The sequence below is a fragment of the Aulonocara stuartgranti genome, assembly GCF_965226115.1.
Source record: "Aulonocara stuartgranti genome assembly, chromosome: 20".
Classification (NCBI taxonomy): domain Eukaryota; kingdom Metazoa; phylum Chordata; class Actinopteri; order Cichliformes; family Cichlidae; genus Aulonocara; species Aulonocara stuartgranti.
This window is the reverse complement of record NC_138956.1, coordinates 10,276,044-10,291,228: the sequence shown is the minus strand read 5'-3', so window position 1 is coordinate 10,291,228 and position 15,185 is coordinate 10,276,044. Positions and strand designations below refer to the sequence as shown.

General features: G+C 40.7%; 1 protein-coding gene across 1 annotated transcript; it reads left to right on the top strand.

Annotated features, from left to right (window-relative positions):
• Positions 1-72: 72 nt before the first annotated feature.
• Positions 73-14,345, top strand: LOC309697318 (uncharacterized protein). The gene is made up of 9 exons (XM_082519157.1): positions 73-218; positions 3,525-3,618; positions 3,757-3,931; positions 4,864-5,009; positions 10,474-10,650; positions 10,848-10,964; positions 11,107-11,193; positions 13,044-13,191; positions 13,409-14,345. Exons 1-9 carry the CDS (start codon positions 205-207, stop codon positions 13,426-13,428), a joined length of 978 nt encoding a protein of 325 aa, XP_082375283.1. The 5' UTR covers positions 73-204; the 3' UTR covers positions 13,429-14,345.
• Positions 14,346-15,185: the final 840 nt, after the last annotated feature.

The following is a 15,185-nucleotide window of genomic DNA, read 5'->3' as shown; positions in this document are numbered from 1 at the left end:
CTGTGCAAGCCTCTTTGTGGTCCACGAGGGGGCAGCAGCACTTTCGCGCTGCAACAAATGAAGCAGTAGAAGAAGAATTTAGCCAGGCTACTGTTCCCGTTGTTTACATTGCAAAATGTGAAACTGAAGTTGTGTGGGCTGGAGGTGGAGACGAACTGAAAAGGTTTCGGGAATGTAAGCTGCTGCGCTGTAGTCCGCCAGGAAATGGACGAGATAAGGTGAGCAGCTTAATTCGTGCATTTAACTGTAAAAGTTACTTTTTATTTCTCTCTCTGTTAGTCACCGAGCTTTTGTGTCGTGATAAAATGTAATCAGACAGCTGGTACATGTACACCTTATTATCTCGTTATAACCGGACACACCCATTAACATCAATAAACGGGTTATTTATTGTTATTTATAACTGTGAGTCTTCATCTGACAAGCTTTATATGGAGTCTGAGCTAATGTAGAGGCTTTATGGTTCAACAAGTCTTCTGTATGTGGAGGACTGAACCTGGCACGGACGACTGTAACCTCTGTAGAAATATGAATAAAGTCATATTTATGCAAGCCAAATAAAACAAAGACAAACGACCAGAGGAACAAAACAGGAAAGACACATTAATGCTTAAAACGTATTTTGCATTCAGTCTTTTTAGTTGCCCCAACTAAGGGGCACGATTCATTCAACTGTAGAAATTCTTGGTAAGTCACGTGGTTATGATCAACTGTCTACAAGATGGTGTTTCTAGACAGTTTCCCAACCAATGGAGTAATTTCACCTGGCTGGGAAATATCTGTCTTTGTATTAACTGTTTAAGAACCTATATAAGCAGTAATAATAAGGACTTCTGCATTTTTATCTGTATATTTTTAATTGGGACAATGTAAGTACTTAAATATAAAATATTTCTTCAGCACCTTTCAAGATAAAACCAAATGCAAATCTAAAAATTTTTTCGCTGCATTTTGTAAGCGACCCTTGAGTTTACAGATCTGAAGCTCAGAGGGAGAGACTTCCAGAGTCTGGGGGCCACTGCTGCAAAAGCTCTGCCTCGTATAGTTTTCAGCCTGGTATGATGCACAACCAGTTGGCCCTGATGACATGACCTCAAGGCCCTGCTGGGGATGCATGAATGTAAACTGAAATGTAAAAGGAGAAAAGTTAGACAGATGTATTAAAGAGAAACAAGATAAAACCACCTCAGTGCTGGCAATTCTGGTTATCGATTGGCCATCTTTTTAACTGATATTTAAAAATATTGTATGTATTCTGTGTAGTTTGGTTTTCTATTTACCCTAATAGTATGGTAATGACTAAAAGGTGGAGGATCCAAATTATGTGAAAATTTATAACACATGTTTAACACATGAATATTTGTCTTATTTATAAATTTTCACATAATTTGGATACTTGGATTTTCAAAGCCACGTAAGCTGTGCTTCTGTAAAATTAAACAGTAGTGATAACAATAATGCTATTCTATTAAATATTTCCAATCTTCTGTTATATAAAGACTGTAATAGTTTTAAAGTATTAAAGCCAGACTGTGACCGTGTAGTAATACAATAATTAATATCAATTAAGAAATCACGGATGTTTGGTAGAACATTTCAGTTTCATTATTACTGTATGCATATATAACAACATCATCAGCAAAGAGTATTAGCTCCAGAACAAGCCAATCAATATCACGACAAAGCATGTTATAGACACGCCGGTCCACTGTGTCCATTTCAAATTTTCTTCTTCAAAATGTGAAAAGCACATGCATGCACAAGTTGCAGTGGGAGATAATACATTTAAATCCAAGACATTGTTACTAAGCAAGGAAGGTATGTGTAAGTGTACTTCATAACAGGGTCCTTAATTGCCAGAAACTATTAGGCTAGGCTATTAAGTAACTATTAAGATAGGCAGATAATATGTACATGTAAATGTGTTAGTGATGTCTGCTTTAGCTCTTTCCCGTCATTATTTTCATGTTGGCTTGCAATAAAATGTCTCCCAGTGCTGGTACGGCAACTCAGTGCAACTTACTGCAGCTTCTGCATCTGTGTCCATTTCCCGTTTGGAGAGGCAAAGCTTGAAATAGACATGGTAGACCAGCATTTTCACGTGCTACTAGTTTGCAACAAGCAGATTGAAAATCACTAATATACCAAAAAGAAAAAAAGAGGATCTAGAAATGAGCCTTGAGGAACACCCACAGGTAAACAAAGAGCTTGATTGTTGATTATATGAGAAGTTTTTCATATTTTTAACCAGCGACTGTTGCTCCACACAGTTTACAATGTGTCATTTTTTTCTTGAGATCAAATGCTAAATGTGTCAATATGTCTACTCTCCTATTCCTCGCAAACAGTGACATTTTGTTGTGTTTTCATGTGAAACAGTGAGCATGGGAGCTAACAGTGCTGTTTTCCAGAGGCAGATTGAATGTGCGTGTCTGACCTTATTACACACAGAGATTACTTCTGATTGGAGAACTTTCATACTCATCCCACTTTTCTAACAACTTAATTAGTTCTGACTGGATCTCATCTCTCCAGAATATTTTCATCTCATTTTTATTCATTGATGAAAGTGTCAATACATTTCATCATAGTTTTTGTCCTCGTGCATTAGTTTCTATTTAGTTATCGTCTTGTTTTCGTCTCCAAAATAAAAAGACTGTTGATGAAAACTATAATGACAGTTATTGGTCAATGGAATTGTCACTGCAGTTCAGAAGACATGATTCAATCCAACAAAGGACATCAGAGGGGGAAAAAAAAGAAACGATTAACACTATCAAATGCTTTGCAAAGACTGAAAACACAAGCTCCCTTTGTGTAATTAGGCTCTTAACTTTTCTATGTAAAAAAAAAAGCCCAAATTTGCTGTATCACTGCAGTGATTGGTTCAAACCCAAACTGCACTGGGTGCAAAGCTGAAGAAGTGCTGTTTAAAGAAGTGACAAACTGATCAGCTACCAGTTTTTCAGGCAGAACGCCTACAATTGTCAAGAACTCGATGTTCGCCAATTTTGTGTATCAGTGTAAGAACAGCTGATTTTCTGATATTTTGGATTCTCTGCACATCATAATTTACCAGTGAGCACACCTTAGGAGGACACCGCATGTAACGTGGGGTGTGTTTGTCGTCTCCTGGGGTCCCTTTTTATAGACCTCAGCATTTGCTGAAGTAAGGTGCTGCAAACATATTTATTTTATGATCCGGTCCTCTGATAAGAAAACCTTTGATATTTTGTAGGAGGAAATGCACAAGTAGACACAGCTTTCACTGTGACACCGAGCAATCATTAATGTTGTTATCGAAACCAGTGACACATTCAAATGTTTGCTGTGATAAATATCTGTTATGTTTGTCCTCCTCTGTGGGATGTTTTCTGTATTTGAATGTGCAGCATGTAACAGGAAGAAGGATCCCGGCTTATTTAGAGTTTCTCTTTTTATCAGTGAGCAGTGCTTTTTTTAAGTTTAGTGACCTGAATGAATATCATCTTCTGCAGTTATGTAAAATTTGTTTACTTTCTCAGTCCTCTGTTGGGCAACCAGCCACATGGCTCGGACCTTCCGTCTCCGAACCTGAGGCCGAGACACCAGGAACTGATCCTGACACCATGTGGCCCGGTGAGATACTGGTGCTGCCGTGCCGGGAAGCGAAGCACATGTTTTCATTCCTGTCGTGCTTTGATTGTGATTTTTTTTGTTGTTGTTGTGGCTATCACAGGTTGTCTCACATTCTTTGTCCTTTCCATGCTGTTGCAGATAAAGCGCTGGTCGGAGCTGCCGCGCCTGCTGCAGGTCTATTTCTGCTTCGCCATACTGTCTCTGCTGGCGCTGCTCGGCCTCACCGTGTCCAGCCTCTACAAGCAGCACACGGACACGGACGTGTCCGATGAGGACAACTTCACTGTGTCGCTGATCCAGCTAGTTGGAATAGGTGAGTTTGTTGAGGGCAAGAAAAAAAAAGACATTTGCAGCATTCATCATCACCCCCACCGCCTCCTTTTAAAAAGCAGAAGTTCTTCTGTTGCAATCATATGATGAAAACTTCAGTGGAAGGAGCCAGTTCCAGTGGCTTATGTGTTCAGTGAGGATTTATGTCAACTGAGCTAGCTTTATTTCCTCATAGCTCAGGTTTACAGCTCGCTGAAGCATTTCCCATAAAAATGACTTGAGCTGCACTCTCTACCTGCCCTGTAGAGATTTGAGGAAATGGTGACTTTTGCTTAACCTCCTATGACCTTTCATCCACATATGTGGACATCACATTTTGGGTTATTTAGACCACAATACTCAATTTTGCTCTACAAGGGCCTGATATCCACTTACAAGGACATTATACTGCTACTGGTCTATCAAAATTTTAAACGAATATCCTCATATGTGGCTCTCATTTTTCTTAGAAACAAAAATCAGGTTAAAAAACATCAGGTAATTCTTTGTTTTTACTTTCATCAGGTCCGAATCAGCACAAATATCAAAGAGAAATTAAAAATACATGCTGTGGAAGAGTTTGGGTCTTAGGAGGTTAAAGTCGCTTTCGAAGCGTCATTTCCAACAAACACTGGGATGCTGTGAAAAACCGAAATAAAAGCAAAATGCAATGATTAGCAAATAAATTGTGGAGCTTAGTGCAGAGTAAACGTTACCTCTGAGGAGATGTTTGATGAACAGAGTAGCAAAGTAACTGATTTTGTTCATGATCATTAACATTTTTTACACAGAGCTTCATTAAAAGCTTTGTATCGTATACTTATATCCTTAAGCTATATGATTGAGAAACGGTGTGCACACACAGTACAAATACTTCATCTTTATTCAAAGTGCTTGTCCTGCATGTGAGCTCTGCCTGTTGTCTGGCCCCTGCAGTGTTCTGCATCTACTACATCATCCGCGGCGTGCTGCAGGAAAACCGACAGGAGCTGGTGGCGTTCGTGCTCAGCGTGCTGGTAGTGATGATTCGGTCGGTGGTCAACTTCTCCGTGCTGGGTACGAAAGGCCAACAGGAGCTGCTGGTGAGGAGTTTGGAGGGAATCGTGAATATTTCTCGTGCAAAAAGCAAATAGAACTTTGACTGATTTGGATTTGCAGAACAAAACCAGAAAAGATACTAATGTTAATATGAGCAATGTGAGAAAATGTAAAAAAAAAACAACACGGTAAAACATCTTTAGCACGACAGAAGTATATTAAACTTCAAGATATTCCATAAGTCCTGCGTGACTGACCGATGGCTGCAAAAATGAGACAGTTGTTGTAGTTTTCGCTCTGTACACCACCACAGTGGATTTTAAATCAAACAGTTAACATGCCTGTGATTGAAGTGCAGACTTCATTCAGCTTTCTTTTCACAAAATATTTAATTAACTGTAAGAAATTACAGCCAGTTTTATACAGTTTTCTATTTTAAGAGGCCCAGCAGTGATTGGACAAACAAACATAATTTGAGATATATATGTTTTATGTCTTTTGACTTCCTGAAGTCTGAACCCACGAGCATCACCAAAAGCAGATGTTCTTCCCAGTCTTCACTGCAGCTCCCTCCCATTGAAGGAAAAATTTGCGATCATCCACTCTAGTTGTCTTCGGTGGTTGCTCAGAGTTAGCCCGATTGTTGATTAGGACACACCAAACGTTTTTGCTGTTTTTCTGAAAGCTTCCTTTGATTTTTCAGCCTAAAGATGGCCTCCTTCTGCTCCTATCAACTAGGCCTGTGCGATATGATGAGATATATCGGATGACGATATGAAAACATCTGTCAAATTATACGTTATTGTTTGTTTTGTGGTGTTGCAAAATACACTGTTTACGGCAATATTTTTCATCAGGGCACAGAGAATACCAGTATAGCCTAGGGCTGTTCGATATAACGATATATATCGGATGACGATATAAAAACGTCTATCGTTTCATTTTACGCTATCGTTTGTTTCGTGGTGTCGCAAAATAAACTGTTTACAGCAATGTGTCTGTGAAGGTTCTCAGTCATCCAGGTCATCGTAGTCAAAGGAGCTTGCAAAGAAAAGCGTCTGGACTTCTTTAAGTTACTTGAAGACGTTTCACCTCTCATCCGAGAAGCTTCTTCAGTTCTAAGGTCAAATGGTGGAGAGTCCCAGATATAAACCTAGTGGGAGTAACCCCCCACAGAGGGACAAAAGGAACCCCTGATGATCCTCTAATCGCCTGAGCCAAGGTGTGAAACTGGGTGTGGGTCCCAATCAGCCAGAGTTTCGGGTGTGTTCATTGTGAAACCTGGCCCCACCTTATCATGCGAATTCCTGAGATCAGATGGCCCAGGATGTGAGTGGGCGTTAAGGCGTCTGGGAAGGGATCTCAAAACTGGATTATAGATGGCAGAGAGTTGGTGTCGTAAACCACCGCCTCTGTTCAAAGATGGTCGCTCACAGTGGACATAGATGGCTTCTTTCACTCCTCTTTCAAACCATCTGTCCTCTCTGTCCAAAATGTGAACATTGGCATCCTCGAAAGAGTGTCCTTTATCCTTAAGATGCAGATGGACTGCTGAGTCTTGTCCTGTGGAGGTGGCTCTTCTGTGTTGTGCCATGCGCTTGTGAAGTGGCTGTTTGGTCTCTCCAATGTAGAGGTCTGGGCATTCCTCGCTGCACTGTACAGCATACACCACATTGTTAAGTCTGTGTTTTGGCGTTTTGTCTTTCGGGTGAACCAGTTTCTGTCTGAGCGTGTTGCTGGGTCTGAAATGCACCGGGATGTCATGCTTGGAGAAAACTCTCCTGACTCTCCTCAGAAACGTCTTGTTTACAGCAATATTTTTTCATCGTTTTGATGGTCACTGTAGTGGCTATATTCATTTCTTAAAGTTCTCTCTTTCTCTTATATTTTATATAACCACACTAAGGATGGACGGACAAGCACCTGTTTTTATGCGTTGTGGTTAGCAACAACGTAAAACTATCGCGTGTCCGCTTGTTTATGTTCCATATAAACCTTTTACAATAAAGCTCAAGATCCTGTTGAGACTTTTCAAAATAAACTGAATCACGTGAAAGAGCAGATTATTTACGGATGAGAAGTAAAAAAGAGCCGCCAGGTGCTAAAATATAAACCTTAGACTCAAACGTTAGAACAGGCTTTTCCCCGCAGCACGCTGTGTAATAAATACTCACAAAGAAAACAGCGGCCGTTACAACTCATGTCTAAAAATGTATAGTTTCATGCATCGGTTAAAACACTCGACTCCAGCTACATGACGCGCAGCTGTAAACACTGCCCACAAGACGAGCTGCCCGAGATTCACAGAATTTACAGAACATGTTACATTTTTGTGATTTATATCGTTATCGGGACGATAGAATTCTTATATCGGGATATGAGATTTTGGTCATATCGCACAGCCCTAGTATAGCCAGTAAAAATGAGGCAGAATACGTTAGCTCCAAACAGAAGGACTGTTCAAAACAAATCGAGGACCTTATTCCTAAATGAGGGGCTACCCCTGTAGCACGGACATGGTTTGGTTATGAAAGTATGACACGGACCAGGAAACTGTACTATGCAAATTCTGCCGCAAACCAGTCCCCAGCACAGACTCAACCACGACAAACCTCGACTACTACGCAAGAATCACAAGAGTGTGAAGAGAGCTTATGGATGAGAAGCAAAAAATAGCCGTCAGCTGCTCTAAATAAACCTTAGACTCAAACGTTAGAACAGGCTTTTCCTCGCAGCAGTTTCATGCATCGGTCAAAACACTCGACTCCAGGTACACAACTCCCAGCTGAAAACACTTGACACAAGTGGGGTTGCCAGAGATTCACAGAATATACAGAAAAAGCCCTATTTTGTGATATATATGTATATATGTTCTAAGGATGAGAAATGTCTTTTATCGGGATATGAGATTTTGGTCATATCAACATGCTTTCAGGCCTCATATTGAGAGATTTCCACAGGGAAATTCACCAAACACAAGTTAAACACTTGGAATGAACTCCTGGGCCCTATTTCAGGAAGCCGGTTTAGTGCAAACTCTGAGTAAGTAAACCCTGAGTTAACGAAAACTCTGGGTTTTCGGTTTCACAAAGCGAGTTTAGATTAATTCTGAGTGAGTTACTATGACGACACACTCCGTGAAGCTAACCTGCCCCCTAGCAGGTTTACTTCAACTAACCTTGACTTTCTCCGCCTCTTTGTTGGAAACCTGACTGTAGGAAGTGTCAGACATGGCGTGCTCCTTCCTTGAAGAGCCAGTAGATCGTGAAGCCCAAATTCTCCGCAGAGCTCTCCGCCGGGAGAGAGTGATTAGAGCGCGTTTGGACATTTTATCATTTCCTGATGATTTCCTGTGTGAACGTTACCGTTTTTCAGCACAATCTATAATTTATTTGAATAACATCCTCAGGCCTAATATTGCTCATGTGACACATCGCGGACATCCTCTCAGTTCTGTACATATTATTTGTATTGCACTTCGGTTTTTTGCAAACGGGAGCTTTCTGTATAATATTGGTGACGCTGAGCACGTTTCCAAGGCTACCGTCTGTCGGGCAGTCAGGAATGTTACAGTTGCACTGAAACGTCTCCTGTACTCGTCTGTGGTGTTCCCCGGTCATAGACCCACAAGATTCATCAAAGAGGGATTCCACAAAATTGCAGGTATCAGGATGAACAAAACTTAATACATGATGTGGTGATATTTGAACTACTACTTAAATTTTACATTTATTTTCAGGGTTCCCAGGCGTGATTGGCTGTACAGATGGCACTCACATTCCAATCATTGCTCCTTCAGTAAATGAAGGAGACTATGTGAACAGGAAGTCTTTCCACAGCATTAATGTACAGGTACATAGTTCCCTGTAGCATTTCAAACTAACAAATTATTTCATTATCGTAATGGATGCTAATTTGTGTTCTCTGCACTGTGAAGATCATATGTGATGCTGCCAACATTATCACAAATGTGGAAGCCAACTGCTCAGCCTCTGTGAGTGGTGGTGGTGGAGGACTCCCACCTGTTTTTCGGGCCTCCGCTTTTTTTCTGTTGGCTATAACGGGTCACATTTGAGCATACAGAGTAAGCAAATATGTACTTGTAATGTGCTCAGATAATTTCAATAAGTGCTTACAGACAGAAAATTAATGTAGCCTCTAACTGCAATTGATTTACATCGGACAAACAGACCAAGCACTATGGCTCATACTACAATTACACCTTACCTGTTTAGACTATATTTTTATATTTCATTTTTACTTGCTGCCAGGAACGTTTGGGGCCTGTTGGGTTGCACCTGCGCTCACATCACATCACGAAATAAAATGTATGAAATAAAAAATAAAATAAAATATAATAAAATAACGTGTTAAATGGGTGGAAATCCCTAGATCAATGTTTAAATTAACACTCACGCATTGACTCTGTCGGCTATGTTTTGCCATGCATGCTCCCTTTCTTTTGCAGCTGAGGCTGTGTTACTTTTTTTCCGCAAAATTTGCATGTTATCGGCATATGCTGCCATCAGAATTTCGGCCTCAAGCGCTGTAAGATACATTGACCGCGCCTTCTTTCCCTCCGTCTCCATGGTGACTCGCTTAATCTGTGCTCCACTAATCAGGGCTTTATGTATCCTCGTGCGCGCCCTTAACTCGGGGTTAAAGCAACTCCGCGTTGATTGAACTACTTGTTATCAGCCTTTCTGAAACCGAATATTCCGAGTTGGACAGTTCGGGGTTACTCAACCCTGAGTATCGTTTTTCACTCTGAGTTTTCTAAACCGGCTTCCTGAAATAGGGCCCAGAGCTTTTATCTGCTCAGTTTAATTTTCCAGGTAGTTTTGACTCCTTCAATTAAAGCTGAAAGTCTGCTCTTCAAACATGCTTGATTGGACGATTTAAAATCCACTGCCATGGTGTACAAAAGAAAAAGGAAATCAAATTTGTGCCGTCATCCAAAATCCTTCTGGACCCGACTGTGTATACGTCAGCTCTGAATAGTGTCATCGTTGCTTCCTGCTGCTGCTGTTAAGACACGAAAGGAAACAAAATAAACAAAACAGGTGTCAGCAGGCATCGTGAACGATTACTTCCCGTTTAGATGATTCTCAGTTCCACCACTTGATGTCACTGTGACTGTATGTGTGAATGAGTGATCCAACGAGTGAATGTTGAGACTACATGTTGATGGTTATTGCTGTGTGTTGGTGTTTGCTGAACATACATAAAAGCTAAGGTGGTAAACCTGTTACAGCTCCACCAGTGTTCTGTTTAAAAGCATGCAAAGCCCCAGGAAGAGCAGTTCATATCACAGACAGTCTACATGCAGCTGAGTGTTGAGTTACTGAATAATGCCACATTTCTGCAAACTGAACCATCTTTTTTACTGGCGGGTGACTGATATGAATGATAGAGAATAATTTGATGTAATAACTGCCTTTAATTTTTCACCGTGCACAAACCTGAAGCACAAACTGAGTGAACAGCGGCGATCTGTTTGTGTGGCAGGTGCGTTTCGTGTGCATCGTCACCCTGGGCGTCGTGCACATCTTTTGCACCACGCTGCTCATCCGGAGACCGAACATGATGGCGTTCCGTGTGGGCGGAGCCTTGGAGTGCCTTCAAGAGCAGTATTTCCTGCTAAACCTGTGTTTCTCCATGGTGACCTTTGACCTGCAGGCTCAGGTACACGCACGTTCTCCTTTTGTTTTTTACAGTGGAAATTTTTGGCATTTCACGCGCGCAGCATGTCGCCCTGCACGTGCTCCTCGTCATATGCTTTTTTTTCCTTGGTGTTCAGCGTCCAACAGTGAGGTGAGTTTGTTTTTAACAGAGCTGATGAGCGGCTTCGTGACGTTGTGCTGTTGGTGTGACCTTTTCAGTTGTGCCTGTGTGCCCTGATCTTAACAACGAGCCTGGCGGCGACTGGTGCCAACAACATAATCGTGGGTGTCGGAGTGTTCTGGGCCATCCTGACTACAGTTGTGGGCGCTGTTGCGGTGAGACCTTTTTATACATCCTCTGGTCACACCAGAGAGTCACAAGCGACAATAAACCAAAAAGGACAAGAAACATAGATGCACTTTAAACAGTCACAAGCTGAAGAGCAGCCAATTGTAACCACTTGTTTTTGTTTTTTAGGTTTTAAAGGAAAAGAAAGTTTTGGTTTGGATCTTTATGGCGCAGAACGTTCCTCAGGTGGCATTCTTTGTGTATCTGATGTACACGGTAGGCTGAGATTTCCCTCATTTATTCAGATATTTTATTTAACTACACATTTTGTTGTTCCGTTTGTGTGAGTGTGCTTTATGAAGTGAGTCTTCCTAATAATAATCCTGCTTAGGAATGACTGTCCCAAAGTACGTCACACAACTCGCACTTCAAATATGACCGACCGGTGCCTTTGTTGGGGGCTATCTTTCTATTGAGGATCAATACACATTTTATCATATCTGTGAGAATTTATAATTTGAAAATTGTGCCAGTGTGACTCAGTGATGAGTTTTTTGGGACAATGTGGAAAATGTAAATAAAAACCAAATCCAATGACTTGCAAATCTCATGAACTTTATTTACAATAAAACAGGAAAGTTTGGACCTGGACAGCAAAAGTCTGTAAAAGTAAGTGGCACTAAAAAGAAACAGCTGGAGGAACATTTTGAAACTAATTAGGTTAATTTTCAACAGGTCAGTAACTTGATTGGGTATAAAAAGATATTCTTAGCGAGGCAGCGTTTCTCAGGAGTAAAGATGTGCAAAGAAATTGTATCTACAAGTTATTAAACAATTTCAGAATAATTTTCTGCTATGTAAAATTGTAAAGATTTGGAACATCTCACATCTACGGAACATAAAATCATCAAAATATTCAAAGAATTTGGAGAAATCTCTGTGCGCAAGGGACAAGGACTAAATCTTCGTCCGTCAGGCAGCACTGCATTAGAAACAGGTGCGATGCTAGCATGGAAATCACTGCAGGGGCTCGGGAGCAATTACAGAAAACTGTGAACACATCCACAAATGTGAACTTGATCCAGAAGGGCCACTATCTTCTCCTCGCCAAAGCTCATTTAAAATGGACTTATGCTCCCATCAAGGCAAGAGATTTTTCAGGGAAGGCCTTGGATATTTCAGCATAGTAGAAGAGTCTGGGTGCGGTAGTGACTTTCCTGCAGTCCAGGTTGTTCCCCAGTTTGGTACACGATGAAATAAAAAAATACAACTAAAAAGACCCACAACTGTGGAGGTGTTGTTAAAAGAAGAGGGGATGCTGTAGAGTAAAACACGGCTCTGTCCCAGCGATTTTAAGACGTGTCGCTGCTGTCAAATTCAAAATGATTTCATTTTCTCAGTTCAAACATCAAATATGATTTTTCTATTATGGGATTACGAGATTTGCAAATCACTGGATGTTTTTTAATTTACATTTTACACACTATCCAAAATTTGTTGGTGCTGGGCTGTAAAAGTCCTTGTAGTTTCATAGACTGTATATATCAGATGGCAGAGCCACTGATGTCACCTGTTAGTTTGCTGGCTACCTTTTTGAAGCCTCAAGGTTCAAATCTGGACATGACAATCAATGGATGATAGTAGATGTAAAGCTTGGGTAGCGGAGTGCACTGTATTATTAAATGGGATGCTAACATGGCTAGCATAACAGGTGACATCTTATACAGTCTTTCTGTCACTACGAAAGTCACTCAAAGCAGAGATTTCCTTTCACAGTGAGTCCTGCACAGCAACACAGTGGAAACAGCTATAAACCTTTTTTATTCCAAGACTTCAAATCCGTTTATTTGTGCTGTGAAGTTGGGCATTTGCTCATCAGGGAGTGATGTAGGTGCAGTAATAAATGCAGTTAGCGTAGCACTTGAATAGTTACTTTCCAGTGTTTTTCAGTATTTCCAGTAGACCCCCCAAAAAGCACTTTCTGACACGATTGCTGCTCACATCACAGAGGACAGCGCCTCTGTGATGTGAGGATGACGCCGCATGTTGTCGTTCCCTTCTTTGGCTGAGCCGTGCGCTCAGATACAGGCGCCTGCGGGGAAACAATGATTTTGCTTTAATCGCAGGTGGCAGAGAAATGGTTCCAGGACACTACGTACACAGTGGAGGCAGCTGCTATAACCGGGGCTTTGATTTCACTGGTGATCAAAGTGGTTTTATTCTGGGGCCTCATCAGACTGGTACACAGCTTTGGACAAGGCCTGAGAGAGAGAAGTGAGTTTACTGCTTCAGTCCCTTAAGAGTTACTTTGAGCACAACACTAAACACACACTGCATCTGCAGAACACCGAGTTAGCAGTTTCTGTTTCTTCCTAAATACCCTGAATTTGTTTGTTCGAGATGTTGATTGTAAGAAAACCAGAGTTTTCCTGAATCTGCCAAACTTGAGCATCAGAATACTGAAACCCTTGTTTTTTATTGCTCTTCACAGTGTTTGCACATAACAGGTGATAAAACATCAGGACCAAGGAAACAGCTGCACGCTGTGGGCTTAAAGCACCGTGCTGCTGACCGCGAAGCTCACATTTGTATTCAGCATCAAGTGTGCCAAAATCATCACTCAGCATTGTTTTATTTTTCCATGTTCTGTATACTGTAAGAATGTTAATGTGTTTCTGGCTTCAGCGGCGTCCCTGTTTACAGAATTTAAATGAATTCTCAGGGGTTTTTTGGGGTTTTTTTTAATTTATTTTTTATTTCAGTCAACAACAACAACACCAACAGATTATAATTTTACATAAAAGTACTCAAACAGTAACCGAAAAAGGAATCTGATCATATCAGATGTTTGCATCTGATATGATCAGTCTGTACCTGAATACGTGCATGCATCATGACGTGCGATGCAGCTCTCTGTATTTAAGTCCTCACTATCCAGGTTGTGCCAACACTTTTATATTAGTGCATTACGTGTATTAGCTAAGCATGGCTCACTGAGTCTATGAGCTCCATTGTTTTTACCCCTGCTGAGCGTACGCTCTGTCGCTCTCTGTGGCACGACTAAAATATTTCCTTTGAATGTCGCCACGCAGGTAGATTGTTCTGGTATCCTGTCAACATGCGTTTGTAAACCAGCTTCATATAATCGTTTTTACACCAATATGCATTTTAACACCTAAATCGAGTTTTGTAGCGTTGCCAACATCCTCCACTTTTTAAAAAATGTGATTTCTTCCTGTAAATTGTATTCACAGTTATGACTGATTTAAGTTTGCTTTTTAAAATTAGAAATGTGTAAATTAACTCGTGCAGTCGACCACCACGACTAGCCGTGTTTTTATTGACATATTTTTTTAAACTGTCTGCTGCACTTTCATGCGCTCCTGTTTTTTTCATCCAAAGTTCTTAATAAAGTATTTTAACAAAAACTTTGACATTTTGATTTACTGATCTTTTTGGGACATGCAGCTCTGTGCAAGTCTCGATCCACTCCTCATATTTTGCTTTCAGTGAGCCAGACGTTGTTGTACTTCTCCAAAGGGAGGGAGTGTGTAATCCTTCTGTTTGTCCGTCTGTTCGTTAGCAGTGTATCGCCCAGTTTTCAATATATCATTTTCAAATTTTGTGTGATGGTACATACCAATAACAGCTCGAGCTGATTTAATTTAGGGTCAAGTTCAAGGTCAGACCAAAAGTGAAAATCACTAATAACTTTATATTACCCACAATTCTTAGTGGATTGTTTTCAAACTTCACAACAATATACCAGGCCTTGTATTTGACCTTGACCATAATTGTCACTGCCCAAGAAACCATGTATCATATGAAAGGGCATGGAGAGAAATACAACAACATTTGACGTCACAATAACAGGCTGATGTCAACGTAACTTTTTAAAGTGGTCTTTTCAGTCACCTTTTACACGAGGATTTTCAGAGGAATGTTTTTGTGTATGTTAAGCCACTTAAAACTGAATCATGATGAATCATTCAAGCATAAAAAACACCTTATCAAAGGATGAACCGGTGTTGTGTCTCTATAACAGGCAACTGGGCAAAGTAGCTATTTTAAATGGTTTCTTTAGGCTCCTTGTTGCTGGAAACGTCACAAAACAGAGCTATCGGGTGAAAACTTGGCGTGATGTACTTGTGTACTTAAACATTTTGGGGAAACTGGACAGGACGAAGGACAAAAAAGTGGCAGGACTTTAAAAATAAAATAAAATACTGATCTACAGCAGGTGAACATTATCTGAAAGTTACGTCCTT